This window comes from Cucumis sativus, chromosome 5, assembly GCF_000004075.3.
Source record: "Cucumis sativus cultivar 9930 chromosome 5, Cucumber_9930_V3, whole genome shotgun sequence".
In the NCBI taxonomy this organism is placed as follows: Eukaryota; Viridiplantae; Streptophyta; class Magnoliopsida; order Cucurbitales; family Cucurbitaceae; genus Cucumis; species Cucumis sativus.
The window spans coordinates 8,865,474-8,892,786 of record NC_026659.2 but is presented as its reverse complement, the minus strand read 5'-3'; the positions used below and the strand labels follow the sequence as shown (position 1 = coordinate 8,892,786).

Here is a 27,313-nt window from a genome sequence, read left to right as displayed (position 1 = left end):
AAAATCGAAACGTCACACTCGAGGTTTATGGTATAAAAAGGAAAGTAACAAGTTAAACTAAATACAAAATATAAGAAACAAAGTAAATGGGGGTATTTGGGCATACAACCATAAGCAAACAACGTTCTTGACAAGCATGCTCGCTAAGCACGGGTCTTTTACTAGTGGTTTTCTTTCTTTTAAAAAAAAAACCCTACTTTATATTTAAGGGCATTTATGCCATTTCGCCCATAATAAAATGCCCAACCCATCGATGGAAATAAAATGCCTTTCCGTTTTTACTATTCATTTCTTCGCATTCTTCAATCTAGGGCTGCACCACCACCACATTCGTAGCCGCCGGTAACCTCTCTCTTGAATGCTTCTTAATTTTATCGTTATCTCAGGAATTCAGAATCTTTGCATCCTTCTTACCTCTTTTGTTATAATATTTCTTGTTTATCTTTGTTGGAGTTAGATTTGTGTGTTGTGATTTTGGTTCCATGGAGTAACTGTTGTTAATATCGTTTTTCTTCTCATCTTCATTATTGCTCGCTTGGTCTTCAGGTGGGTAATTTCGATACAGCTATGGCGCCTAAGGGTATGTGCGCTTTGTCTTTGTTAAAGTATTAGTGTATTATGTCCTTTTTCCTCTTAATTTTGCTCACTGCATTTTCATTCTTGTGTTTTAGATGGTACTTTTCGTTTTCTTGTTTTGATGGTAGCTTCCAAGTTCTTGAGACGGTTTAATGGACATTTTCAGTATATAATAAACTACACTCTCCCTGGATGCTTATGAGGTTTTGCAATGCAGAGTTTATATTTAATTTGATGGTTTTGCAGCTGACATGACCAAAAAGGCTGATCCCAAAGCTCAAGCCTTGAAGACTGCCAAGGCAGTCAAGTCTGGGCCAACATTTAAGAAGGCTAAGAAAATCAGAACATCGGTCACATTCCATCGCCCAAAGACATTGAAGAAGGATAGGAATCCCAAGTATCCTCGAATCAGTGTGACTCCTAGGAACAAGTTGGATCAGTATCAAATTCTTAAATATCCACTCACCACTGAGTCTGCCATGAAGAAGATTGAGGATAATAACACCCTTGTTTTTATTGTTGATATTCGTGCCGACAAGAAAAAGATTAAAGATGCTGTCAAGAAGATGTATGACATTCAAACCAAGAAAGTCAACACTCTAATCAGGTATGCTGAATGAATTTAGAAGCTACACTTTGCTACCAAAGAATACCATGTCGTTTGTTTTACATGACAAATATTAGTATATAGGGTTAAATTACAACTTCACTGAAGTACATTTTGATGATGACAAAGTACAATCCTACTTATGTAGACCTGATGGAACAAAGAAGGCCTACGTTAGGTTAACCCCAGACTATGATGCATTGGACGTGGCAAACAAGATCGGAATTATCTAAACTTCCTAGGCAAGTATTTGCATTTCAGTGTCCACAATTTTGTTTAAATATATTTGAATGAATCTTGTTAGAATCCAAATCTTTCTAGCTGTTTTTCTTCTCTCTCTCTCTCTCTCTATATATATATATATATTGGTAATTAGCTAGCAGCTAGCTCTGGTTGATTGAGTTCAAGACACTTGTGGAGTATGTTTGAATTATTCGTATGCTTCAAACACCTTTGTCACACTTCTGAATTCTCATCTTCATAACTTGGGTGTATGGCACTCTATCCACTCTGTTTCTTTAAAAACCAACTTAATCAAGTTAGATGGTTGTTATGTGAGAATAGTTGAGTGAATGTAAACAAACAGGCTCCGATGCCTACGGTTTACAAGAAAAGTAGAGGGCAATTTGTTGATGGTTTTGTTTAGTTCGGATTGTTTTGTTCTTCAACATTTTAGTTATTATTATTATTATCTGTCAATTATGCTTTCTTTTTTCCTTTTTAATTTAATGGTAGAGACTACTTTCAAGCTTTATTCAAAGTATAGGAACAAAATTTGGACAATTAGAAGTATAGGGACCAAAATGGAACAAGCTGTATCAAAATGATATTTTTAGCGATAAAAAATTATAGTAATTTTTAAATAATACTATTTATCATGGATATCATATGAATTTAAGGTTACATTTTTACACAAGTTTAGTCTAGAATTTTAAAAAATCATAGACTTTCAATTTTGGATCTAACATGTGACTTCTAAAAATCTCCAATAAAACTATAAACTTTGCGTTTTAAGTTTAATAAATTCCAAATGTACTAAAATGGTTATGATTGAATGGTCTAATTAAACAAACAAACTGCTTCTCTGATTATAACTTTCAAAGCTCAAAATTTTAGTTGAAGTAAATATTAATTTCCTAAAAATCTCCAATGATATTTATTAGACTCCAAGTTAACTTTAATGTTTAATTAAGAAAAAGTTAGGTTTAACATTTTTAATATGTAAGATGGTTAGTGCATGCACAATTGATAATTTAGAAATCTTATAGATACAAAAGTCAAGAAATTTAAGAACGTATTCTGAATTTTAACAGTTCTAAGCATTGCAATATAGATACAATTTTAAAATGTCATTTGCTCAGTTTCAATTTTACAAATTTGTGATTTGTTGCGTAAAGTTATCTTCTCACGAGAGGTGGGTCATCAATCATGAAACAGTTCTATCAAGATTCATAAATTCAAATAAAATTCTAACTCTATTAATAAAATTCTATCTTTATTATAGTTTGAAAGTCTCGACACGATTCTAACACGTTGTACCAATTCATAGTTAAGTTGTTATATGTAGACGTGTAATGTGTCAGTTGGTTATAACCAATAAATAATCTCTCTTCAGTTTTGTGTTTCCCTCTCGTTATGGCATCAAACGAAAATTCTCTCTTCTTTTGCTTCAAGAATTTTCTCAACATTTCACCATGAATCATGAACAACCTAATTGTCAACTTCTTGATGATGGATCTTCATCAACAACTCTCATGCAATCTTCATCGGAGAATACATACCACATTTGTCATAGTGATTCCTCCAACCTTATTCTCGTTATCGCTTAGATTCTAAATTCTGTTTCCAAAGTAATTTCTTCGAGTTTGTCGTTCTTTGGTTTTTCACAAGCAATTTGGTTCGATTTAAAGGAAAGATTTTAATCTAAGATGACATGAGAATCTTTCATTTGAAGCATCAATAATCAGTTACAATGTATTTCTCCAAGTTGAGGAGTGTTTAGGATGAATATGTGTCCTATCAATCCGCTTGTACTTGCGGCAAGTATACATTTGGAGGTAACAAAGATGTCAATGATTTCCCTCAAGATGAATATCTTATGAGTTTTCTGATGGGACTCAATGAATGATATGACCATTCTCAATCTCAAATTGTCACACCTCCTCCCGACATGAACCCACATGACCCAGGAAAGGTGTGATCGTCTAGGCTCTCAACGCCTACCTCGATAACGCGTTGGGCGTCCTATTAAGCTAAATTATCTGATCTCTTTAATGTATACCATAGATTTAGTTAATTTAGCATACAACTTCATTCTATGAAACACTTAGACACTAAATTATTACTATATCACCTAATGTTTACACCACGTGAACTAATTCTGCATAAAGTATGTAACATAACAAATGACTAGCTCATAACACATTAGATATTTGGAATCGAGACAACATTAGAAGGAAAGTACTTCAAAACAACGTATGAGTTTACACAACATAGTTAAGTACAACTAACATAAGTACACAATATTCCCTTCTCGCCCAACTAGTTTTTATGTTATACAACAAAGCTGGTGGGTGTCACTAACAAGATGTAATGCAACTATGTCTAGTGAGTGGAAATTTTCATCAACACATTTACTTTAAACAGTAGGGTTTCGTGAGAACAACACACAAATCATAAGCTTTGAAATTCATTTTGCAAACACAATGTAATTTACAAGAGTATGCGCTCTAAAACTGGAAACCATTTCATTGCCTCGAACAATTCTAAAACAATATAAATCCACATCGCTTAGTTCACAAGATTCACTTGGGAAATTCATGTTTCTTGCGTAAATCATTTCAACCTAAATCATATTGTGTAACACCAACGTTTTAAAAGTGTACCCATCATCTCAGCTGAAATGTCATCAACATTTCATCGTCCAGTTGTAGCTATGCGAAGTGATCTCGACATAATGCGTGTTCCAATGTTAGATGATCACAAAGCAGGTAAAGGGGCATCTTATATCAGATCACACAACAAGTATAAAACATCTTACATTAGATCACAAAAGCAAGCGCAAGACTTTATTCATCGCATAGGGTACTAAAACATCTCGCAAAGCATATATCATGTTTTAACCAAAGTTTAAAATACCGATGTTGATAGATATACCAAAGTCTTAATTTTACATAGAAATTTTGATTTTGATGGATATTTATGGAAATATTATAGAAAAAAAATTAAACAATAAATTTAAGTTAGTAAATAAATATTTTATTATTTTTAAATAATTAAACATATTTATTTATATTATAATTATATTATTGTCATTTTGATGTTTATTTCTTATGATTTGTAGTTTTTTATATGATGTATTGAAAATATCGATTCACCCCTTCTATCGATATCAAATCCATGAAAAGTTTAAAATATCAACATATCGAGTTAAAATATAAACTATGGTTTTAGTTTAAAATTTTGGTTTTAATTTTCAGTGCTAAGAAATTTGATGTAAAAATTGAGTTAATAAAAGTGTTATTTTTAAGTTTATGGATATTTTTGAAATGAAGATTTATCGATCTTCGTCCAAAACTAATTATAAAGGTATTTTTAACCTTTATGATATGAAAAGTTTAAGGACATTTTAAAACTTTTTTAAACTTTTAAAAGTTTTTGGACAATTTTTAACAAATCACAACGTTGAGGAGCATTTTTTATAATTTAACAAAAAAATCTTTTTTATTTTTTACTTTTCAGTTTGTCTCTCCTTTCCCTCGGGCTCCCATCCTCTCTTTCCTTTCCATCATCATCTTCTCCATCAAGCTTTTTTTTTTTTCCTCCTTTCTATATTTCTTATAATTTCTTAAACATCATCATCCATATTTTATTTAAGAACTAATTTGTTGGAATTTATGGCATAAAACTCTAAGTTTATAATTTAAAATTATATTGTATTCAATATAATTGTTATTAAAGAATTATCAGTGAAATTGAATACTATAATCTCTGAATCCAATCAATTTAGGTTTTGGGACTATTTTGTAACTTTTAAAAGACACAAACATGTTTCAATTTTGAGTATATAGCCTAAACGATTTAGCATATGTGAAGAATGATTTGCAATATTAAAAAACAATAAATCAAAAAAATCAAAATTTATGAAAAAGAGTGGTGGCTTTATGGACTACAATTTTCTTTTGTTACACGAGTCGATTTATTTTTGGATTTTGTTAGGTTTGGGTAAATTATTTTAATTTTAATTTTTTTTAGTTGAAGGATATTTATTTTTGAAACTTTGAAAAATTATGATATTTTGGACACAAACCATTAAATTTAGGGTTTTTATTTTGATATAATTTAGGCAAAAAAAGAAAAAAAGAAAAAAAGAAAGAGGGAGAGAGGTGTGGTGCATATTAACATGTTGGCATGTATAATATATATTTGAAGGAAAGAAAAAGATTCGAAAAGAGTACGTATGTTGAACTCATCCATGGCCGGAAAGAGATAAATGTTGTGTTGTTGTTTACCAAATACTTTCCCATTTCGCTTTTGGGGATCTCTCTATTTTTCGTAATCATTTTCCCCTCCTTCGTTAAAACACCGCAACCCACCCGGCACGAATATCTGCCCCTATCTCAAGAACCACCAATATTCACTCACCAAATCCATCTCCCTCACCCCTTCATCTTGCTTCATCCCTCAATTCTTCTAATTCCATTCCGGGATCACAATTCATGGAGACTAGCAGCCTCGGCATTGATAATTCCGGGGTGCCGGCGTTTTTGTTGACCGACGCTACCTCTTGGTGGCAAGAGATCAACTATTCTCACCTATGGCAGGATCGTATCTTCTTCACCCTTGCTGCTCTTTATGGCCTCGTCGGCATCGTCGCTCTTGTATGCTTTTTCTCTGTTTCTAATACCCTTCTCGAATGTCTTTCTGTTTTTTTTTTTTGAATTGAATTGAATTCAATTTTGGGAATTGGGTTTGTTCTTATTTCATCAATTATTTGATTATCACGGCGTCTCTTGCTCATGGTTTCATTAATTTCGTTGTTAACTAATTCATCCTGATTTCAACATGCCAATGGTTTATTATGGGTTTTTATTTAAGGAAACCAATGTTGCTTATTCATATTCCATGTATCTGTGCTATTTTTACTCTTGTTTCTTTAGAATAGAAAACGGAAGCCTGCTCTACTCGTTGTTGGGTTTCTCAGAAGTTTGATGTTAAGATGTTTATTATGCCTGGTTTTAGGTTCAACTAATCCGTATACAATTGAGGGTGCCGGAGTATGGTTGGACCACGCAGAAGGTCTTCCATTTTCTCAATTTCTTGGTGAACGGAGGTTTATTTCATCCGTTTTTTCTTCTTTTCAGCATACTTTTTCTTAAAATATTGTGAGTTCTATGAATCTCTGGGCTGAGTGCATTAATATTTCTTACCGCAGTCCGGGCTGTTGTTTTTGTATTTCGCCGTGACGTGCAGAATTTGGAACCTCCGGTGTGGTTTGATTCTTAATTTGTTCTTCGTGATTCTTTTTCCTATCACATGTTTAATGTTTCGCTTGTTTCTGTGTCTTGTATAGATTCTCCAACATATCTTGCTTGACATGCCAAGCCTTGCCTTCTTCACAACATATGCTCTTTTGGTTTTGTTTTGGGCAGAGATTTACTACCAGGTGGACATTTATTTAGAATTCATAATATTTTTGTTTTCAAATTTGATTAATCTGTTTGGATAAACCTTACAAAAAGAACTTTCCTCAGGCACGTGCTGTATCAACTGACGGATTGAGACCAACATTCCTTACAGTAAATGCAGTGGTCTATGTTATTCAGGTGAAATTCATAGCTATATCTCATAATGATTGCCAAAACTGGCATCTCTTTTAAATTCTTTTTTACTTCTCCATTTAGTGTTTAACTTTGTTTATCTCATTCTTCCACATTTTTTGTTAATAAGTTTGTAGCCAGCATTTAGGGGTTTTCTAAAAAATATAACTAAAATATTTACATCGTATAAGACAATTTTGAAAAAGAAACAAGCCCACAAGCCCACAATGTGAAATAACAAAAATACTCCGTACTTAATCAGCTACACGCAAACGAAAAGCTTCTAATTTAAACGATTGTATAGTATAGTCTAAAAGATCGTTTAGATATTGGTACACAAGTATACGATCAAGTACCAAAATCTAAACGATCGTTTACCAATATCTAAACGATTGTTTACCAATATCTAAACGATCTTAGTATATGATTTTGTACCAAATCTAAATGATCTTGGTACATGATTGTTTAGATTTATCACTTATCTATCTGAGGTAGATAGTGATCTATCTCTGTCTATCTGGGATAAACGATCGATCGTTTAGATATTGGTACGCGATCGTGTAGTAAAAAAGAAGAGAAAAAGAAGATGAGAGATGACGAAGAAGGAAAAAATTATGGAAGAGGAAATGAAAAAATTGCAAACAAGAAGTAGGAATATGAAGAAGGAGAAGTAATAATATGAAGATGCACAAATTAAAGAATTAATCGTCCTAAGAAATTCAAAACCAACAAGGGCAAATCTGAAATTTATGAAAAAACAATGGTGACTTTATTGACTTTTTCTTTATACAGGTCGTAAATATTTTTGCATTTTGTTGTATATATGTAAATTAACCCAATATTTATTCCGCTTTTTTTTCTTGAAATAATAAAAATAAAAAAGACAAGTAAAGCTAAAAGCCAAATCACATTTTTTTCTCTCGTGTGACACTAAGTCCTTGATTTAATCTTCTAAACAAAGAACTAAGGGCATCACTATGAAAAAGTAGTAGCAATTCGAGGAAGTACACACGAAGATTGGATAACATACCCTTTGGGAGTCATGGACATTTGATAAAATTGGAATGGTAAAAATACCCTTTACAAACCTTTATTCACTCCTATAAGGACAAATGTAGATGAAATGGGCTGCTTGTATGTCCCACAAGCTAGCGTATTTCTAGGAGAGAGTCTCAACTTATTGTTCCACCCACCACTTGTTTGTAAAATGCTTTCAGTGAGCCAAATACCCACTACCAACGTTTTAGCCTACTACATTTGAATGTAGTAATTGCACTGTCGTAGTAATTGCCTCTGGTGTGTTGAATTCACTCATCTCAGCCCATGTGGCCTTGAATCCTTGCCAGCATCTAAATAACAAGGTTATATTTCTGAAGTAAAAGACCACCCATAATTGTACTGTCGTCTGTGCACGGTCCTTGTCATTGCATTTGTGTGCTTGACAACACTTGTGCACCCCTTCACATGCCACCTGTGCACCCATGCACATGCCTTCGTGCAACAGCCTCTTTGGCTCTTGCACACATAGCCCTATGGGACCTATGTCAGCCGTGCGCCCAAGTGGCACTTGGGGTGTAACTCTATATAAGTAATCTTACGTGTATATTGGTAGCCCACGTTTCGATTAAGCACTTTTGAACCCTAACTGGTACATTCTCACTGGCTTTTATCATCGAGGATGCTTGTTCGAAGCCAGACTCTTGTGTGAGCATGTGAATGTATAGTGCAAGCTTCCACATGTAATGAGTTTGTTAGTCGAGCGATGGACAGCACACAAACAAAATGGGTTTGAGATAACTTTCATCATGTCAAGGTGGAATTGGTATAAAGACTTGATGAGAGGGTGGACCTTGGAGGTCGTTTAGGGAAAGGGTGGTTATAGTAATCATTGATTTAGAGGAATTATCTACTGGAGTGTCATGTACGATCTTGCTTTTCCAAACAAGGTGGATGTTAGTGATGCAAGTTCTTTTGTCCTGCAACAAAATGCCTATGGTGAATGAAAGATACACATGCAGCAGTCCATTTTCTCGTTGGTTGTTAGAGGCCATAGCAAGGGAGTAGGTTGTGTGTCTGGTTTGCAGTTGTGGCAATAAAGTGATGGTACTAGAAGTAACCACAGACTAGTGCAAACATTAGGTGTGCTCAAGTGTACACAAACCTTACCAAGTATTATAGGAAAGTATTCTTCAGTATCAAACCCATGGACACTTGAGTATATGTTCTTTTTAAATGAGAATTTACAGCTTTAAGTGTAACCATGAGTTAGAATGGAAAGAGAATAAAAGAAATGTGATTATTGGGGTGTTTACTTGTTCTGGCTTTTTCAAATAACAATATTAACAATACCATCAAATTAATTCTTTCATTTGATTCATATATCAATTGTAGCAATTACGTAATCTAGTGAATATAACTGAGAATAATTAGTCCATGGGCTTATTGGATAGTAAGGCTGATTGTTGACTCAATGTGTAACTATGTGTGTGTTGGCAGTCTTTTGTGTTCTGCCTGTTACATTGATCATTATCGTACTTGATAGCCAAGATGTAATCCTGATTTTTTTTATTGGAAACAGGTCTATTTAATATTGATATTTTCTAAAATTTTGATTGAATTTTTTGCAGATTGTTCTGTGGCTGGTGTTGTGGTGGAATCCTGTTCATGTACTAGCCATACTTTCCAAGATGTTCTTTGCTTGTGTCTCTTTGTTTGCTGCCCTAGGGTTTCTTATTTATGGGGGAAGGTAATATTAGCATCTGTTTTGTTTTCTCTGTTTTAATGATTTATATATATTTAAATAATCCTTTTTTATGGATATTTGGTTCGTTTACACACACACACACGCACACACACATATGTTGCTGTGAGCATCATGCACTTCTAACCATGGTTTTTGTTTCTTAAATTGAGGAGTAATTTTATCAGTAGCTGCTGTAAGGTAGATGTGCCAAATACCATATTTAGCATAGGGAAGCTGCATGTCTGAGTAAATATCCATTTGCCTATGGATTTAATAAAGGTGGAAGTTAAAGTGTCTGGTCAGTGTCACCCAGAGAAGTTAATTCTTTGTTTTGTCGAAGAATTTCAGTTCTTTTAATGTTGCTTAATACTGATTGTTGAGATTTGAAAGCGGGAGATGGATCAGTTGAGACAACCCTTATCCTTTCTGCAAATGACTTTTGAACTTGGTTTTTCTTTTCTGGGTGGCATGTGTGGGAGAGAGATTAGAAGCTACTTTAATGAAGAAAATTGAAAGAATACTCCGGTAGATTATAGGTCAAAGGAACAAGGGAACCACAACAAAGTTGAGACAAAAGGCTCCTGTCATTTAGATCTTAATCCAGAAAGCATTTATAAAATTCAAAACCAAAATCGTGGATGGAGGGGTTGAAGGTGAGTTATTATTCAATCCGGTGAAGGCTTATGCCAAAGTGGAAGCTATCATACTTGGAGATAGGTGGAGGTTCTTATGTCTTTAGCAATTGGTATTTGAGTTAGGTTTGATTCAAAACAGGAATGTTAGGCTCCCAACCTAACAAGAAAATACTCAAGAACACAAAGAACAAACAAGAGCACTACAAGATAGAATTATATGAAAATATATTGAAAATATGCTATAATATAATAAGAACAATTAACAAGGTAATCACTAACCTTTCTAGAGGACTAATCTCATCCAAATTTCCTCGCAAGAAAATCCCACAAAATTCTTCACCCCTCTCCTACTATTTATAGCAAACGATGTTTTTAAATGCCCAAGGTGCACTAAGGTGCAACGACCCTCTAGAGCCTAGGTGCACAAAAGGTGCGGTTTTTTTCTTCAAGCGATTACATATAAAAATATTTCATTAAAAAGAGAATGCATAGTTGAAGCGAAAATATGGAAAAAAAACTTCAAACATAAAATTTATTGCATTTAGGCTTAGTAGACTTGATTCTTCTAGTGAATAATTAAGGAAAATCCTTAATTATTACTATTTCTTTAAAAAAAAAAACGAAAATGCCCCAAAGCGCATATCTTTGAGCCTTGGGGCTTCACAAAAGTTACACGCATGAGGCGTGCCTTATTTTGTGAGACTCGCCTAAAGGTGAGGCGCTAAACCTGCGCCTTTCCACGCGAGGTGCTAGACCTGCGCCTTGAGTCTAGGTGCACACTTAAGAGGGCTTTTTAAGACAGCAAAGAAACCGAGCAAACCTACTATCAAATTACTAATATGCCCCTTCTATAACCACATAATTTTCCTACTATTTCTATAACTACGGGTCTTACAAGGAATCTCACACTCATTTTCACAAGGCATTCTTAGAGTCCGCTTGAGATGATATTATCACAGAAGACTCGGATTGGAAGCTAGATTCTTATCACTGAAGACTCGGTTTGGAATATAGATTCTTATGATTGAAGGAACGAGTGGGTGTTTCAACGGGGCTATTCACGCGAGAACTCCTAAGTCTCTAAAGAGAGACTTCTATGCTTCATCCATGATTACACTAGAATACCATCATGGTCGTGTAGTTGCAATGAAGCATCCATTTGAACTTTGGGAGAACATGTGGAGGCACAAGTAAGCATGGCTTGTGACAATGCAGTTCACAGTGCTGCCGATGTCTATCTCCAGTTAATCAAAGAGGATCTTGACACACTTAGAGAGGATCTTGACACGCTTACTCTTCCCTGGATTAAGATCAATTGTGAAAGACATAGGAAAAGTCACAGGAGAAAAAAAGGTAACTCCATGGTTTGGTTCTCTTACGGCCTCCCTATTCCTTGAGGGCCAAAGGGGTTGGATCATCACAAAGATCTCCCTTCTGTCTCCTTCTGTAGTCTCATACCTGCATTGGAAGTAAAGTACCCTCCTGATCTGCAAAATTGTTTTCCTTTCTTCTGAACACACCTTTGAATTTGGAAAATCTCACACAGTTATCACTCATCTTCTTTATTTTTGGACCTTAATTGTCTTCTCAGACCTCCTCAGCATTCTCGGTAATTTGTTGTATAACAAATTTTCTCATTATCCGTTAAAGTGTGGATGGAAAATTTATTTTTCTTCTTCAAAACACTTTAAAAAATTGGCGTACAAAATGTATCCGTTTCTTTGGTCCCAATCACTACCTTTAAAGTTTTAATAAATATTTATAGCAGAGGGTTTTAATTATGGTTAGAAAGTTAATTACGAATAAGTTAGCATGGTTGATAGTATTTTATAAACGAGAATTGTCAAAAATGACAAAATGGACAAACTATTTACACTTTATGGCAAAATCAAGTGCAATGAGTTTTTGTCGTTTAGAGGTTTTTTCCATAAAGTGTAAATAGTTTGTATTTTTTTATTATTCTTGAAAAAACCCTTTTATAAAATTGATATTTAAAGATAATAAGTAAGTTTTAGTTTTCTATATATTTTAACTTGGAATGACTAAATTCTTTATTATGATTATTATTATTATTTGAAACATAAATATATCATTAATAAATGAAATTAGGGGAACACCCCAAACACCTAAAGACGATAACAAAAGAGATGGCCATGTAACTAAAAAGATAAGCTATAAGTTTTAAAAGGGTGCTTTATTTTACATTGCCCTGAGAAAAAACAGTAAACAGAACAAATCCATAAAATGGTTAAAAGTGGAAAAAGAGTCAGAAGAAAGGTGCCAATTCCTCTTGCCCCATTAGATCCAAAGGAACGTGCATAACAAAACCAACCAAATCATCTTCTTAGTACCATCAAAGGATCACCCACCAATAATGAAGCAAGAAGATCGAAGATAGTATTAGGAGAGGACACAGCAGGGACCAACCAAAAGCTTCCAAGATGAGAATTCATAACATTGATGCAAAAGGGCAATGAAATTGGTTGGTTCTATTTAAAAAAAGTGAAAAAGAAAAGAGATGGATTGGAGACTCAAAATGATGACAACACACGAGACACAAGGATGGTGAAATTGAAAGATATCTATAAGGCATTTGACGCCAAAGGCGATTGGCAGTATTTGATGGCTCCTGAACTAAGAAATTCTTTTTTAACTATAAAACAATAAAAATGTCGTGAGAGATTTCCATGCTGAATCCAATCCTAAAATCCAATTTGTGTAATTACCTACCTAGATTTAAACAAATTGTGGAATTGGACCATTTACAATTCTGTAAATTACAAATTGAAAGTTGTGGAAATCGTCACTGAACTATAAAGGTTGGTACCCCAAAATTTTCCTAATTTTTTGGGTTGCCATAATTGTATATTATTTGCCTTCAAACTTACGAAACTTCATCCCATTTTGTTATGGAGATACAATGATGGGGTTTGTAGCATGTTAAAAACTTTAGGTGTAATTTCTCAGATTGAAAGTTCAATGTAATGATTGTATCAACTTTTGGTTTAGCAGTGGCTTCTTTTGTGCTAAAATATTTAAGGTCTTTTATGCAGAACTGTTAATCATTTAAACTTTAGTAGATGAAGTTTTTACCTTTTTTGGCTTTTCTCTTTGTTAATTCTATATAACACAAGTGCAACTTTCTCTTGGGTTGTGAAGTTTTTTTCTTTTCTTTTGATTTAACATTCACTTGGTTTTATTTGGGCTTGATTGGAGACGTTTCTTAGATGGTCTCTCTCTGTTTTCTCGATATGTATATACTTCTTTCATGGAATTTCTTTTCCTTTTTCTCTATGCCATTTTATTATTTTAGTTTTTCTCCTTGAAAGCTTGGTTATTCATCAAGTGGCAGTCCTGAAAATTTGGAGATCATACTTATAATTTGCTAATGGTTTCTTTAATCATCTCTTGGTAGATTATTCTTGATGTTACAGCGCTTCCCTGTGGAATCCAAAGGAAGACGTAAGAAGTTGCAAGAGGTACTTACATTCCTTCAGATATAAGACTGCTAGACATCCTTTTAGTAGTTTGAGCCTTTTTGAACCTTTTCTGTTGGTTTACCCCTTAATTTTTTCTTGTTTTGGATTGGATAGGTTGGCTATGTGACAACTATATGTTTTTCATGTTTCCTAGTCAGATGCATCATGGTGAGTCTACTTCTGCCCAACATAGTTATGCCGTATCAATAGGAGTGACCAGATATTTAACTGACAAATGGAACCTTTTCTTTTTCCTTACTGTTTTATATCACTACGTTCTATCCATATTTGTTTCAAATACATGTACAGGTCTGCAGTGAATATTTTTCAGTTTTAGTATGAAGTATGAATGGTCAAAATTTAAAGTTATTTGTGATAAATTTTAAGTTGGGAACTATCCGTGAGGCCCCCAATTATACATAGATTTAAAAGAAGGGGTAGAAAGAGAGATTCACGTGAGGGTTAGTTGTTAATGAAGAGTGGAGTTTGCGAGCATTGTGGGTGCTATGTGAAAAGAGAGGTAAGAGGTTTATGAAGGGTTTTGTTATTAGAGTGCAAGGTACGTGAATTTTGTTCAGGAACAGGCTTGGATGAGATAGTTTCCAGCCCTCTAGAAAGTTCTTGTTTGCTAGGGCTCATCTTGTTCTGTTATTCCCTTGCTGTATTTTCCCTCAAATATAATATTTAACACTCTTCCTCACTTATGAGATCGAAATATGAAGAAATGAATATTAATTAGGGAGGAAATATAGCTAGTGGAAATGCATATTAGATGGGGAGGAAATGTAACATTGCAAAGGCCTGAACACACGATCTTTCCAGACAATCTGCTCAGATACCTATCATCTTAAATCATCAATCGACCAAAAACTTAAGCTTATAGGTGTAACTTAACATCTAACAAACATACATATATAAATCATATCAGCTTGCTCTGTTTCTTGGGATTGCTTATTGTTGGGAATTCCTAACAGTGTCATTTGTAATGGAGGTGTTAATTATTGTAATTAGCATTTGTTACTTGATTGTGCATGAGAGTTAGCATAGAGAGAAATTGTAATAAATAAGATATGAAGACAATCTAAAGAAGGATAGTTACATGGATAGTTTGCCTTTCAGTTGCTCTATATTCTCACTCTACTCTATATTCATTGTAATCCTGGCTTAATTTATTATCTTGTGCTGTAGATGTGCTTTAATGCTTTTGATCAAGCCGCTGACCTCGACGTTTTGGATCATCCGGTTCTAAATTTTATTTACTACCTGGTAATTATGGGATTGTGGTTGTTAATGCATATTATCTATGGTATTTCACTTGTGGTTACTTGTTTTACTGGAATCTTTAGTGACTTGGGATATTCTTATTAACATGATGATAGGATGATGCTATTAGAGTATTATAAGGATAAATTAGCAAGTAGGTAGGGGAATTTTGTTATAAATAGAGATTAGGAAATGAGGAAGGTAGGTGTTAGGTATCCTAGCTTCCTGACCTGTAAAAATTAAGAAATACAGAGTATTGAAAATGGCAGCAGTTATATTAGTTCTCAATATACAATGCTTTATGAATCCACAACACTAAACGCAATTGCAAAACTCTTAACCGTTTTTTACCCCTTCTAGTATAAGTCTTGAGGCCATTTCTATGGACAATATTTTGGTGAGTGATTTAGGGTATGTTAGTGTGAGGTTAATTCTATATTCTGAAAAATATGCCACGTCCTTGTTAGAGGCAGGGTGTTTTACTTGTTTTTCCATTTCCGCAGTTGGTTGAGATTGTACCATCCTCTATGGTCCTCTTCATTCTTCGAAAGCTGCCCCCGAAACGAGGAATCACACAGTACCATCCTATCCGTTAAAAGGGCTGAGAAAGAAGAAGAAAATCTGGTCAAGTTTTCGACAAGAGATGGGTACAGAAGAAAGCAAAAAGTTGGGAAAGAGGTGCAAGAGGTAAAAAGGGGTAGCTGATCCCTAAAGAAACAATGGTGGCAGAGGCGTTTGGAGTTGTGTTGGTTTGTGTATTAAAAGTTGGGAAATGTGTTTAAATAGGATTAAATTAAACAAAACTGCTACAGACTGAAATTTATAGTGAGGGAGGGTTGATGGTGGTGTTGTGCCATATGATAAGTGGTTTACTTAACCTTACTCGCTGGATTTCTTGTTGTTGCCTTTTTTTGGTTAAAATAGCAAGAGATACAGTGACATTTCTAAATGCTTCTTCCCTGTATATTTATAACCCACCAATTGATTTTATTTATTTATTTATCTGTCACAATGCTCATTAGAGGGTGCACAATTTGAGCCTCACATTATCTTTACATCACCAATGATTTTGGTTTCTTCATTTCTTTAGTTCAAACAAAGATAGAGATTTAGATACTGATGGGATGGAAGTAGCAGCTTAAATGTTGAGTTATTCTTATGTTATATACTATTTGTATGAAGTGTGACTTATTATTTATTTTACATAAAAATCCTTTCAAGTCGAATACATAGAAACAAGCTCTCATTCAAATATTTTCATAAACTTCAGAGGAACTAACCGTGTAACCAAATCTTATCTGTATATCTTTTCTTGATATTTTAATTATTGCTAAGAAGTTTTGGCCTGCTAAAATTATTCTCTTAATTTAATACTTTTTAACCTCAACAATACTTGGTGTTGTTAGAGTTGATAGTTAAATTATGCCTAGATTCACGATATAATGTTGCACCAAAAGAAAAAATGTGAACTCTCATAAACAAAAAATCTATATTTGTTGGGTGTGTTTATATATTTGTCAATTCACCTCTTGATCGTCCAAATGAATATTTGATTAAAAAAAATTGAAACTTGATCAATAAGGCTAGTCTAAAAGAGACACCATTTTAACTTAATATGTTGAGAATTTCACAATCAAAGGATCTCACACTCGATATAAAATAGATGAGCTAACCCTCTCATGATTGACACATGTCGGGTACTTAGGGGAATCAAAAAACTATTCGGATGAGTATAAAAAAAATACATCCTTATTCGCGCAAGCGCAGTTACCCTTATTAATAAACATTTTAAACTATAACAAAAAGTTTTAAACATTTTAAACTCGACTTATTGAATTATTTAAGTGATGGTATAGAGCTCTTGTTAATAAAATTTTTAGATCCTATCTGTATATATATTATATGTATATTTCTAAGTTCATCAACATTATGATAATTATTATTCTTATTATTCTTATTATTATACAATATATTGTTTGTGTATTTATGTTAATTAAAGGATTGATGATTAGATTTTCTAACAATTTTATAGATAGGATATAAAATTCAAATGATGAACATTTAAAAATGGAACCCAAAATAATTGAGTCAATCCTAATTATTTGATAGTCGTTACTTACAAACAAAAATATTAATTTATATTCTAAATTTAAAAATATGTTAATTTAAAAGTGTATTAATTTTCACCATTCATTTATTTCAAACATCCTATCAAACTTATAGTTATATCATTTATATGGGTCCTAAAAAATTGTAGATGAATTAATTTAGATTATTAAATATATTATACGAATATATACTTTATTAATCCAAAAACCAAACTTGTGAAGAAGTCTAAGGGTAGTAAAAGGTGGATTATAAAAAAAAAAAAAAAAGAATTTTATTGACTAGAATGGTAAGTTTTATATCTTAAATATGGATAGAATTAATTATAATAAATATTTGGCCTTGAAATAATGACTGAAAAGAGTAAAGAATAGTAATAATGATGTGTATATAGTTGAAAAGAAAAGAAGCAAGCATTTGATGTGAGATTTAGACCCACATGTGTCACATAAATGTCCAATTCATTTATTAAGTGGATTTTGGTCAAAGACAAAGTGAGCACACTCAATTGGAATAATAATAATTAGTATTAAGAGATATTCACTTCCTCACTTCACCTCACCTCACTCTATACTCTATAGCTTACTTTCAATATGCACACCAACCAATCAAAATTTCCCTAATTACATAAACTATATATATATATATGGTTGGATACTAAAATGTTTGTCCTCCTTTAGTTTTAGTTACATGCATGGTAAAAGAATATATTATGTATTAGTTAAATATATTTTTTGAAATTCTAAAAAATAAACATATAAATATTTATTAGAGATAAAAGTTTAGGATATATTTTTCCTAAATAAATATATGAACATTGATTAGAGATAAATGTTCATTTAAGATTCGATACATTTGGTTAACATCTATTGTACGTGAAAATCATAAAATAACACAAAATCATGAGCAAAGTAAAAAATATTATCCAAAATTGAAAAATGTGTGTAATTATATTTTCTATAAAACTTATTAAATCCATTCCATCAAATTCTCCTGGTAGGATTTAAATTCAATAGAGTTCAAAAATAACTTTGAACGGTTAAGAAATTTTAGGTTCCAAAGAGAGTTATCAACTATCAAAACACTCCTAAGCTTCTGAAGAGTACTAAATAATGTTTGAAGATCCAAGTTCTTCAAACATAATTACAAACACTTTATAATACTTTAGTTTTGAGAAGATTCATGCTCTTTACCTCTAGATGATCAAGTATTAAAGATTAAATATTTAGATCTACACGAACGCACAAACATATGCATGTGCAAGCACATACCCTGATTACAGTATTTTTGTGTATAATTTTGTTACGATGATAAGTACCATCAGCTTTTAAAATAAATATTTGTGTTGTTTAAAGGAATTTCCCCAAACCTTAATTGTTTATTGCTTTTGTTTCTCATCACTTAGTACTCCATTAAAAAATAAAAAAAAAAGTTAACCTATCTCTCTTCTAATTAAATACATGAAATTTTGATTAGATACGAACTTCTTCAGGATTTTCTTTATTTAATTAGAGGCTAATTACAAACTAGTAAGTGTTACTATCAAATTAAATTTAATTATATTAGACTAAAAAATTAAATAATATTGACTAAGATATACCTCATGGTCATCGATAACATGGGTTAGTTCAATAAGATATTTTTCTTTAATTCACCAAATTAAATTTTAGGTTAATAATTGGTGCATTATCCACTCAACTATATATTCGAATTGACCATTCAATAATATAATACAATAAGTGTCTAAAGACGTGTCATCTCTCAAATTAGATTGTGCCATTTAGCTAGTAAGGGCTCACAAAAGTAGATAGATTAAACCACACCCTAACATTCACTAAATAGATATAGGTCACTCCTAGGGGACCAAACGTAAAAGTTCATATTATTAAAGAAAAAATATATATGTAATAATCACTATTCATATTTTGTTGTCATAACACATTGATCACGACACGAAATCACAAAATAAAGCCAACAGTATAGGTAACATGATGATAAAGATGTTCTAACTTTTGAAGCTAGAAGTGAAAAATTTTAGAGTCGTCATATTTAATTATGCTAGAAAGAAATAATTGTAACAAAGGGTATGACAAAGTAAATATAAAGAACTCGTACCATACTTTACTCATAAAAATACAAATACAAATGTTGCTTGTGTACATCAACTTAAAAGATTAGTTACAAAATATGATTAGAACGAAAAAAACAAACTGTATATCTCAAAAAGGTTGAAGCTAAACCTTATAAAAAATGAAGAAAAAAGTGGTGAGTTTAGTTAACAATTTCTCTCCAACTTAGAAAGTCAACAATTGTTTTGGATACCCAAATTTGCAAACATACAAACTATATATATATATATATATATATGATATAGAAATGATTTTAGTTGAGATACCATTGGATTTAATGATCATATAAAAAAAACCTGACTGAAAAGTTAAAATTCGTCGTTTCAATTTATATAAATATAACAAATAATCAAAATATCTATGATCTAATAATAAAATGAAAGTCCACGTTAAAAAAAATTAAGTTTGTCCTCACTTGTCATTGTCTTTTTCTTCTTCTCTTCTCTCTCTAATTTTTTTTAAAATATTGTCATTTGTTCCTCCTTTTCATTTTGTTTATATTCTTTTCTTTTCCTTTCAATAGTAGTTTTTGTTCTTTTCCTTACTATTATCTTTTTCTCTTATGTAATTTTTTTGCTATTCTTTTTAAACTGTTATTTGATTTTTTAAGATCGAGTGTCAAATATAAAAGATAAAAAAATGGTTAAGATATTAGATGGCTAAATGTAAACGATGCTATACTAAAAATAGATAAATCTAAACTATCCTATTTCAAATATAAACAAAAAAATCTTGAAAAAAATCATTGAAATTTGACTATTTTAATTTAAACAATCAAAATTCAAATAAAGTTTAGATTTAGCTACTCAAATTTAAACAATCATTTGTCAAATCTAAACGATCACATTCTAAAACAATTTCGTACAAAATGGTTTAGATTTGGCTACCAAAATCTAAACGAACATCGTGGTATTTTTTATTATGAGCTTATAGACTTTTTTTCATTTTTGAAATTGTTCGTATAAATATTTTGTGGGTGGGTTATATATTTTTTTTAGAAAAAGATTCGTAAATTAAACTTAATTTGTGAAAGGAAATGATTGAAATAAATGTAAAGAAAACAAAGAAAAAGAAGAAGAAGTTCAAATAGTAATTTGGTGGGGAGCTTTGGTTCACTTTTATACAACCTCTATTTTTAATTTAACTTTTTACTGTCAACTTTTATTTCATTTAGGTTCCATTTAATAAAATATTTTATTTTTTTTCTCTTTTCCCCCTGAATAGTACTTGTTCCTTTCTATTTTTATTTACAATAAAAATTCCCTTTCATGAGAAAATATTTAATATTTTAGTTAAATTTAAAAAATTTAAAAATTATTTACAAAATATAACATAATTTTCCTACAGTTGATTTGGATGAATTTTGCTCTACTTTTGTTAATAGTTTCAATATTTTACTATTTTAAAAAATGTGCCTTCTTATAAACTATTTTCATCAATGTATTTTAGTTTTGATTTATTTTGGTCTTTATATTTGTATAATGTTAATTTTGCTCTATCTATTTTTAATATTTGTTCTTTTTAGTCCTCCAACTCGATTTTGGTAATTTGAAAGATGAAATAAAAATGAAAAATTTGAAAGTACATGAACCAAAATTTAAAATACATAGATTGTACATATTAAAAATAGGAGTGTAAATTAGTTCACTTCTAACCCAACTCATATTTTTGGATTAGTTGGATTGGTAACGGAATAGTATTCCTAACCCTCAAAATATGGATTGAGTTGGGTTGAGTTATATTGTTTTTTTTTTTTTTTCATTCTTAACGTTTTACTTTACCCCCATTTTGTTCGATTCCAACCAAATTATTGCTTCTTTCTCGAAACTCTAAAACTGACATCAAACCTCATCTAACTTTTTTTGATTGTTTTTTAAAATTCAAAACACACCAGAACTACTAAAAAGGCAAATCTAGTAACTTTTAAATGTAGAAAAAATGCTTAAAATAAATAATCATAACAAGAAGTTCGAGAGGTAAACTGAGAGAACAACGATGAAGGCGGTGAAATGAGAAGCCGATGACAACAAACACTGAGAGGGAGAAGGTAATGCTGGTGACAGTGTGAGATGAGAAGTCAGACAAGAGGGAGAGGGTAACACCAACGACGTCGTGGGATGGTAATGCAAAGAGGGAGAATTCGAAGAGAGGACGAGAAGTCGATGCCTATTCTAACGCCCACAGACGAGTGGATGAGAACCCAATAATGAGAGGGAGAATCGGAGATGACAACCCAGACAAAGAATGTAGTATATATATATATCATTAATTCGAGTTGGATTGCATTGAACCGAATTTTTCAACCTCAATCCCAAACCCAACTCAACCTGATAAAAACTAAAATTTTGAACCCAACCTAACCCAACCCAAATTTTAAAGTATCCCAATTCAAGGCTTATAATATAGGTTGGATAATTCGAGATGTTAGGTTATTTAGGTTATTATTACACTCCTAATTAAAAATACATGATAAGGAAGAACCAAAACTATAATGAAAATTGATGTAATGAAAATGAAATTTGATAGATGGATGATGCATGATAGACTTCAATCATAAATATAGTTGGATTGTTTTTTTTGTTCATGAATATATTACATTTTACTGTTATCGTTGCTATTGATTTTCGGCCCACATAATTTTTCGAATTGAACACTTTTTATCCTTTTATTAGATTACAAGATTTGAGGACAAAATTGAATGCAAACTCTACAATCACATTATGATTACAATTATGAAAAGCAGTAAACAAAGACGACAAAATGATGAAGTGAAGGCCACTGTTTTCCTATTACCATGCATTACCTTACAACTGATATAAAAGTAACCATAGTTTCAATTATGATTGCATAGAATCTTCATAATTAGTTGTACTGTAATGGAGGAAATTTGCAAGAAATTTTAGAGTGAAAAAATTGGAGAATAAAAAAGTGGTTTTCAAAGGTTTTTACTAGAAGAAGACGAAATATGAGAAAAGAAGTCAGCAGAGACAGAGCTGTGCAATGCAGAGATGAAATGGAGCAGTACACACACACACACACACACATGCTTCTTGCTTTCCCTCTCACTCTCACACTCTCTTTCTCTTTCTGAACTTTTGACCATGGATTCTCAATCTCCAACAAAAACCCTCTCTACCCATCTCCCCTTTTCCTCAAATGTAGCCTTCTAACATACATTCCTTAAATCTCTTGTTTTCTTCTCATTCTCCAAATCCAACCACACCCACCACACTTCTTTATTCCATGGACTACGAGAGGATTCTCAAGCCTCAGGTTCTTCCTCATTTCTTATGCTTTTATGTTTGTCTTCACTGTTGTTCATCTGATTGACGCTATTTTGTTCAGCCTCCCGGTGGAGGGGGGTTTTCACCTGGGAAGCTTAGGAATATGTTGCTTGGCTTGGAGAAGAAGAGGAAGGAGGAAGAGGAAGAGCTTGGATCCATTTACGATTTGAGATCTCAAGCTTTGCAGATCGATGAGGCGGGTAAGTTTTTTTTTTTTTTTTTTTTTTTTTTCTTTTGTTTTGTTTGTTTTATGTTCATTGTTTTTGTTTCCTAGAGAGTTGTATGAACGGAATGTTAGAAAATAGAATGAAAAGAAAAAGAGAGAAACAGATTACGTTTTGCTAACAAGGTTCTGTTTATTCATTGTTGTGTTCCAGAACAGAGAAATGATGCATTGTGTTTTCATTTTCAATGTTCACAAGTCATTTGTAGAGATATATTTTATACAGAACCAGAGGGCCTCGATCTTTTTGTGTTTGAAATTTTTTACTTCATACTGCTGCTTGTCTGAGTTGCTGTGCTATTACATGGACATATAGTTTAGGAGTGACATGTTCATGAATTAAAATGAACTTTTGAATTTTACAGTGAGTGAGTCATGAGTGTGCTGTTTTATTGAAGTTGTGATGTTTAATAGGCTGTAGCGCATCTGATATTTGCAAAGATGTGGATGTGGTCAGTGTTCTTCCAGAGTGCTCGACTTCAAAAAAAGCTGATTTACTGGTTTCTGAGATGGTTAGTGAGCATAGATTGAAGGATAATGCTTATAATTCACGACTTAGGATGCAAGACGAGCCTTCTTTTGATTATGACAGTGGGCAGGATGGTTCAACTCTGCTCACTTCAGCCTTTGAGTTCCAGAAGTCAGAGAGGTCCGCACGAGTTCCCCTGGGACCCTTCTCTAAGCCAGCACCATCCAAATGGGATGATGCTCAGAAGTGGATTGCTAGCCCTACTTCAAATAGACCCAAAACAGGGCAATCTCAGACACAAGGTGGACATCTTTTTGGATCACGAAAACTAGGTATTGGTCTTGGGAGTCGTCAACCATCTTTGAAGGTTGTGGTTGAAGTTCCAGATCAGAAAGTGACTGCTTTTGAGGAACCGGATACAAAGCAGATTGATAGTCACGAAGCTAACATTGGAAATGTTGCTCAGAAGTTTGTTTCTTGGGATGCAAATCCATGCGCAGTAGCAGATTCAAATGGCAAGCCTGTGTTGATGATTGAGAGCTCTGTTGGAGAGTCAGCAAGTAAGGACATGAAGTTAATATTAAATTTCAGTGTACTGTATTCTTAATTGCTATCTTGATAGTCTAGCCAGGAAATTTCAGGTAAACTATTTGGGTCCTCATTTTCTATGCAGCTAACAGATATATGAGTTATTCTCCAAAATTAATTGTCTCCTCTCCTGTTATACTACAATAAGAAGTGAAAGGAAAATTGGAATTCACTTTTTCTATTTTTGTTACAACCTTTGCAGTTAGTCTCAGCCAACATGATTCATCTCTGGCCATTCAGACTTCAACTACATTTATTCCTCCTCCCACAACCGCTCGTTCTGTCTCAATGAGAGATATGGGTACAGAGATGACACCTATAGCAAGTCAAGAACCTTCCAGGACTGGAACTCCTGTGAGAGCAACAACACCAATGCGTAGTCCCACTTCTTCAGTACCATCAACTCCTGGTAGAGCAACTTCATCTCCGACCGCTGCCCCTAATGACCGTGTAGATACTAACAAAGAGTTATCTGAAAAGGAGATACAGTTAAAAACTAGAAGAGAGATTGTGGTCCTCGGTACGCAATTAGGGAAACTGAACATTGCTGCATGGGCTAGCAAGGAAGAGGAAGAAAAAGATGCATCGACATCACTTAAAACTGTTGCAACCGAACAACCAACTAAAAGTGTGATAGAAACACGAGCAGCAGCATGGGAGGAGGCTGAAAAAGCCAAGTATATGGCTAGGTAATCTTCATAACATGTTCTACACATTCTGTCAAACCTTGTAGAAAAAGAATATAAAAAGAAAAATAAAAGAAACTTAGCTTTTGGTTGTTTCATTCTCTTGTTATTATTCCTATTCTATCCATATCCTTAATCCCAGATCTCGGCTACTATACTTTGGAGTGGAAAATGTGTCTGGATGAACGGCTTCATTTGATCCATCTTAAAACTGTTTCTAGCTTACTACATTCTCTCTTAACAATTCTTGATAAAGTGAATACTTCCCCGTATCCTCTAGCCAAGGCACTGAGTTCTTTATGAACTAGAACTACTCACTGGGTTGGGAAAGTAGCATAAGCAGCAACGTTATAAAGCTTGTGCTGTGAGTTATTTGAAGAGGGTAACCTGACTACTCTACATACTCCGGCTATATTGAAATGGTGCACAACGTTCAATGATTTGATGTGTTTTATCTCTAAATTGCTAGTAAATTATTATAGTTTACATTTGAATGTTTAAAACTCATTGTTCTGAAAAAGAATGCAGAACCACAAGATCTTGGGTAATTTTAGCCTACAATATTTTAAGCACACTTCTAGTGGTTATAAAAACTAGTAGCGATTCCATTGGTTTCATAATTCTGCACTGCTTTTTTACATGTCTGACTATTCAAGATTACTTTCCAATATTTGATCAACTGCGCATGATCTCCAGGTTCAAACGTGAAGAGATGAAGATTCAAGCATGGGAAAATCATCAGAAAGCAAAAACAGAAGCTGAAATGAGGAGAGTTGAGGTTTGTGCTTACTACTTGATGCTATTCTTGAGCGACATCATCTTTTAGCTGAGAACCATCTATTTTAGCTGTTAAGTTTTCGGTGAGTTATGAACCTGCAGTCAGTTGTGGAATGTTTGCTTTTTCTACATTTGTGCCCGATCAATTATCAATCATAACTTTTTATTAGGTTAAGCCAGTTAGAATTTCTTTTTCTTTTTCAAATGTGTATCATTTAAAGTGCGTTAAAGGGGTTCATTCAAGTCTTTCAGTCAATTTGACTGTCATCTCAGCCCACGTGGGAAAATTTCTAGTGCTATGGTAGTCTAAAAAATTCTTCCTTCCTTTATGGTCCGTATGTCCTACCATAGTACTAGAAATTCTCTCTCAATAGATAGAGTCTATATAGATTTCATGAATGACTAGGGGAGGTAATTTTTGGTTCTGGCTCGAAGTCTAGCACAGTTGAGAGCCTAAAGTTTAATAGTTGCACTCTAACATAGGGCGTTTTGAGCTAAAAAACACAAATATAAAGCCTTGAAGATCAAAATCTTATGAAGGTTGAATTAGTTGTTTTTTGACATATGCAGGTGAAAATAGAAAGAATGAGAGGACAAGCACATGATAGGCTTACAAACAAACTAGCAGCAGTGAGGCACAAAGCTGAAGAAAAGCTAGCAGCAGCGGAAGCGAAGAGAAACCGCCAAGCTGCAATAGCTGAACAACAAGCAGATCATATTCGCCAAACTGGTCGTATTCCTTCTTTATTTTCTTGCTTCTATTGTTGCTCTTGAAATTTGAATACTGTTTCCACTAGTTTATGTGAATGTATTGTATTGTATTTGTGTATACTGTTATACAAAATTCCAGTTCTTTTCGTCTGCATATGGTTGCATGTTTTGTTTCAAATATGAGCTTTTGAAAGAATATATCAGGAGAGTTGCTAATTTCTTGTCCATTTTTCATTTTTTATGTTATCAAATAGGTGGAAAAATGTGCAGTTTTAAGGTCTAGCCTGATGGGTTTGGTTTAACCTTTAAAGTGTTTATTAAAAGAAAAACGATCGTTTTGGAAAAAGTTGGAGTGTTTGACGACCAATCAAAATAGCTTTTGAACACAGAAGTCTATTAAATATGTTGGTTTAAGATAAACCCTAAATCCTATCCACCACCACCGACCAACTCTCACCATCTTCGGCAACCACCAACACCAACTTCGACGATGGCCACCTAGGTGACCAACTTTTGTAAATGAACTAAATAAATTTGCTGATAATAACACACTTTGAGAAAGAATTGTCAAACACATTGAGTGTTTTTTTAAAAGCAATATTTTTATCATCAAGAAATTAGTGTAAATGACAAAATCATTAAAAATATTTATAAAATATAGTAAAATTTATTAATGATACACACTTGTAGGTGCTATAGTGTCTATCAACATTGGTAAAAACTGATAGAAGTGTATTCGTGTTTCTAAGTGTCTATCATTAACACATTCTAAATATTTGTTATATTTTGGTTTATTTTGATATATTTAAAAGCAACTCTCCATCGTAAGTATTGAAATGAAATTGATTTTTAAAAAATCAATCCAAACAAATTAGCAAAAACATTTTTTTAATTTACAATTTAAATCATATTTGAAAAAATGAAAAGAACATGGTAAATCTAGTTTACATTTTTAATTATTTTTAGTATTATCCTTAATGGTGTATGAGGAATTTTTTTAATAATCATATTTTAAAAAATAATATCAACAATAGGGTAAGAGGGGAAGTATTGTAAAAAATAGGGTAGTGAAGTCCTGGATTGGCTACACGACTACGATGAGTTGTCTGTTATCACTCGTAGTCAATGCACGCAGTCGTGGATCGGGTCCACAACTTTAAGGTCTTGTCGTGTACCCGGTCCACAACGTCAAATGAAAGTTGTGGATGAGGTACACGA

The 27,313-nt window shown here is 32.8% G+C and overlaps 3 protein-coding genes across 5 annotated transcripts; all 3 read left to right on the top strand.

Moving 5' to 3' along the window:
* Positions 1-220: 220 nt before the first annotated feature.
* On the top strand, positions 221-1,828 carry LOC101221621 (60S ribosomal protein L23a). Of its 3 annotated transcripts, none has more exons than XM_031885061.1 (4): positions 227-342; positions 547-580; positions 823-1,183; positions 1,268-1,409. In XM_031885061.1, the coding sequence occupies exons 2-4, from the start codon at positions 568-570 to the stop codon at positions 1,287-1,289; spliced, it is 396 nt and encodes a 131-aa protein (XP_031740921.1). In that variant the 5' UTR covers positions 227-342; positions 547-567; the 3' UTR covers positions 1,290-1,409. The 3 variants fall into 3 exon arrangements, with proteins under 3 accessions (XP_004140409.1, XP_031740921.1, XP_004140408.1); XM_004140360.3 differs by having other exon boundaries at positions 229-342; positions 1,332-1,828; XM_004140361.3 differs by lacking the exon at positions 547-580 and having other exon boundaries at positions 221-342; positions 1,332-1,828.
* A 3,802-nt stretch (positions 1,829-5,630) lies between these two features.
* LOC101221380 (protein TOM THREE HOMOLOG 1) lies at positions 5,631-16,177 on the top strand. The gene is made up of 10 exons (XM_004140358.3): positions 5,631-6,063; positions 6,425-6,515; positions 6,618-6,670; positions 6,756-6,848; positions 6,937-7,008; positions 9,630-9,748; positions 13,796-13,859; positions 13,974-14,027; positions 15,048-15,125; positions 15,626-16,177. The coding sequence occupies exons 1-10, from the start codon at positions 5,902-5,904 to the stop codon at positions 15,716-15,718; spliced, it is 879 nt and encodes a 292-aa protein (XP_004140406.1). The 5' UTR covers positions 5,631-5,901; the 3' UTR covers positions 15,719-16,177.
* Positions 16,178-22,307: 6,130 nt separating this feature from the next.
* LOC101221140 lies at positions 22,308-26,311 on the top strand. Its single transcript, XM_004140357.3, has 6 exons — positions 22,308-22,630; positions 22,703-22,841; positions 23,279-23,893; positions 24,124-24,610; positions 25,304-25,385; positions 25,955-26,311. Exons 1-6 carry the CDS (start codon positions 22,601-22,603, stop codon positions 26,156-26,158), a joined length of 1,557 nt encoding a protein of 518 aa, XP_004140405.1. The 5' UTR covers positions 22,308-22,600; the 3' UTR covers positions 26,159-26,311.
* The last annotated feature ends 1,002 nt before the right edge of the window (positions 26,312-27,313 follow it).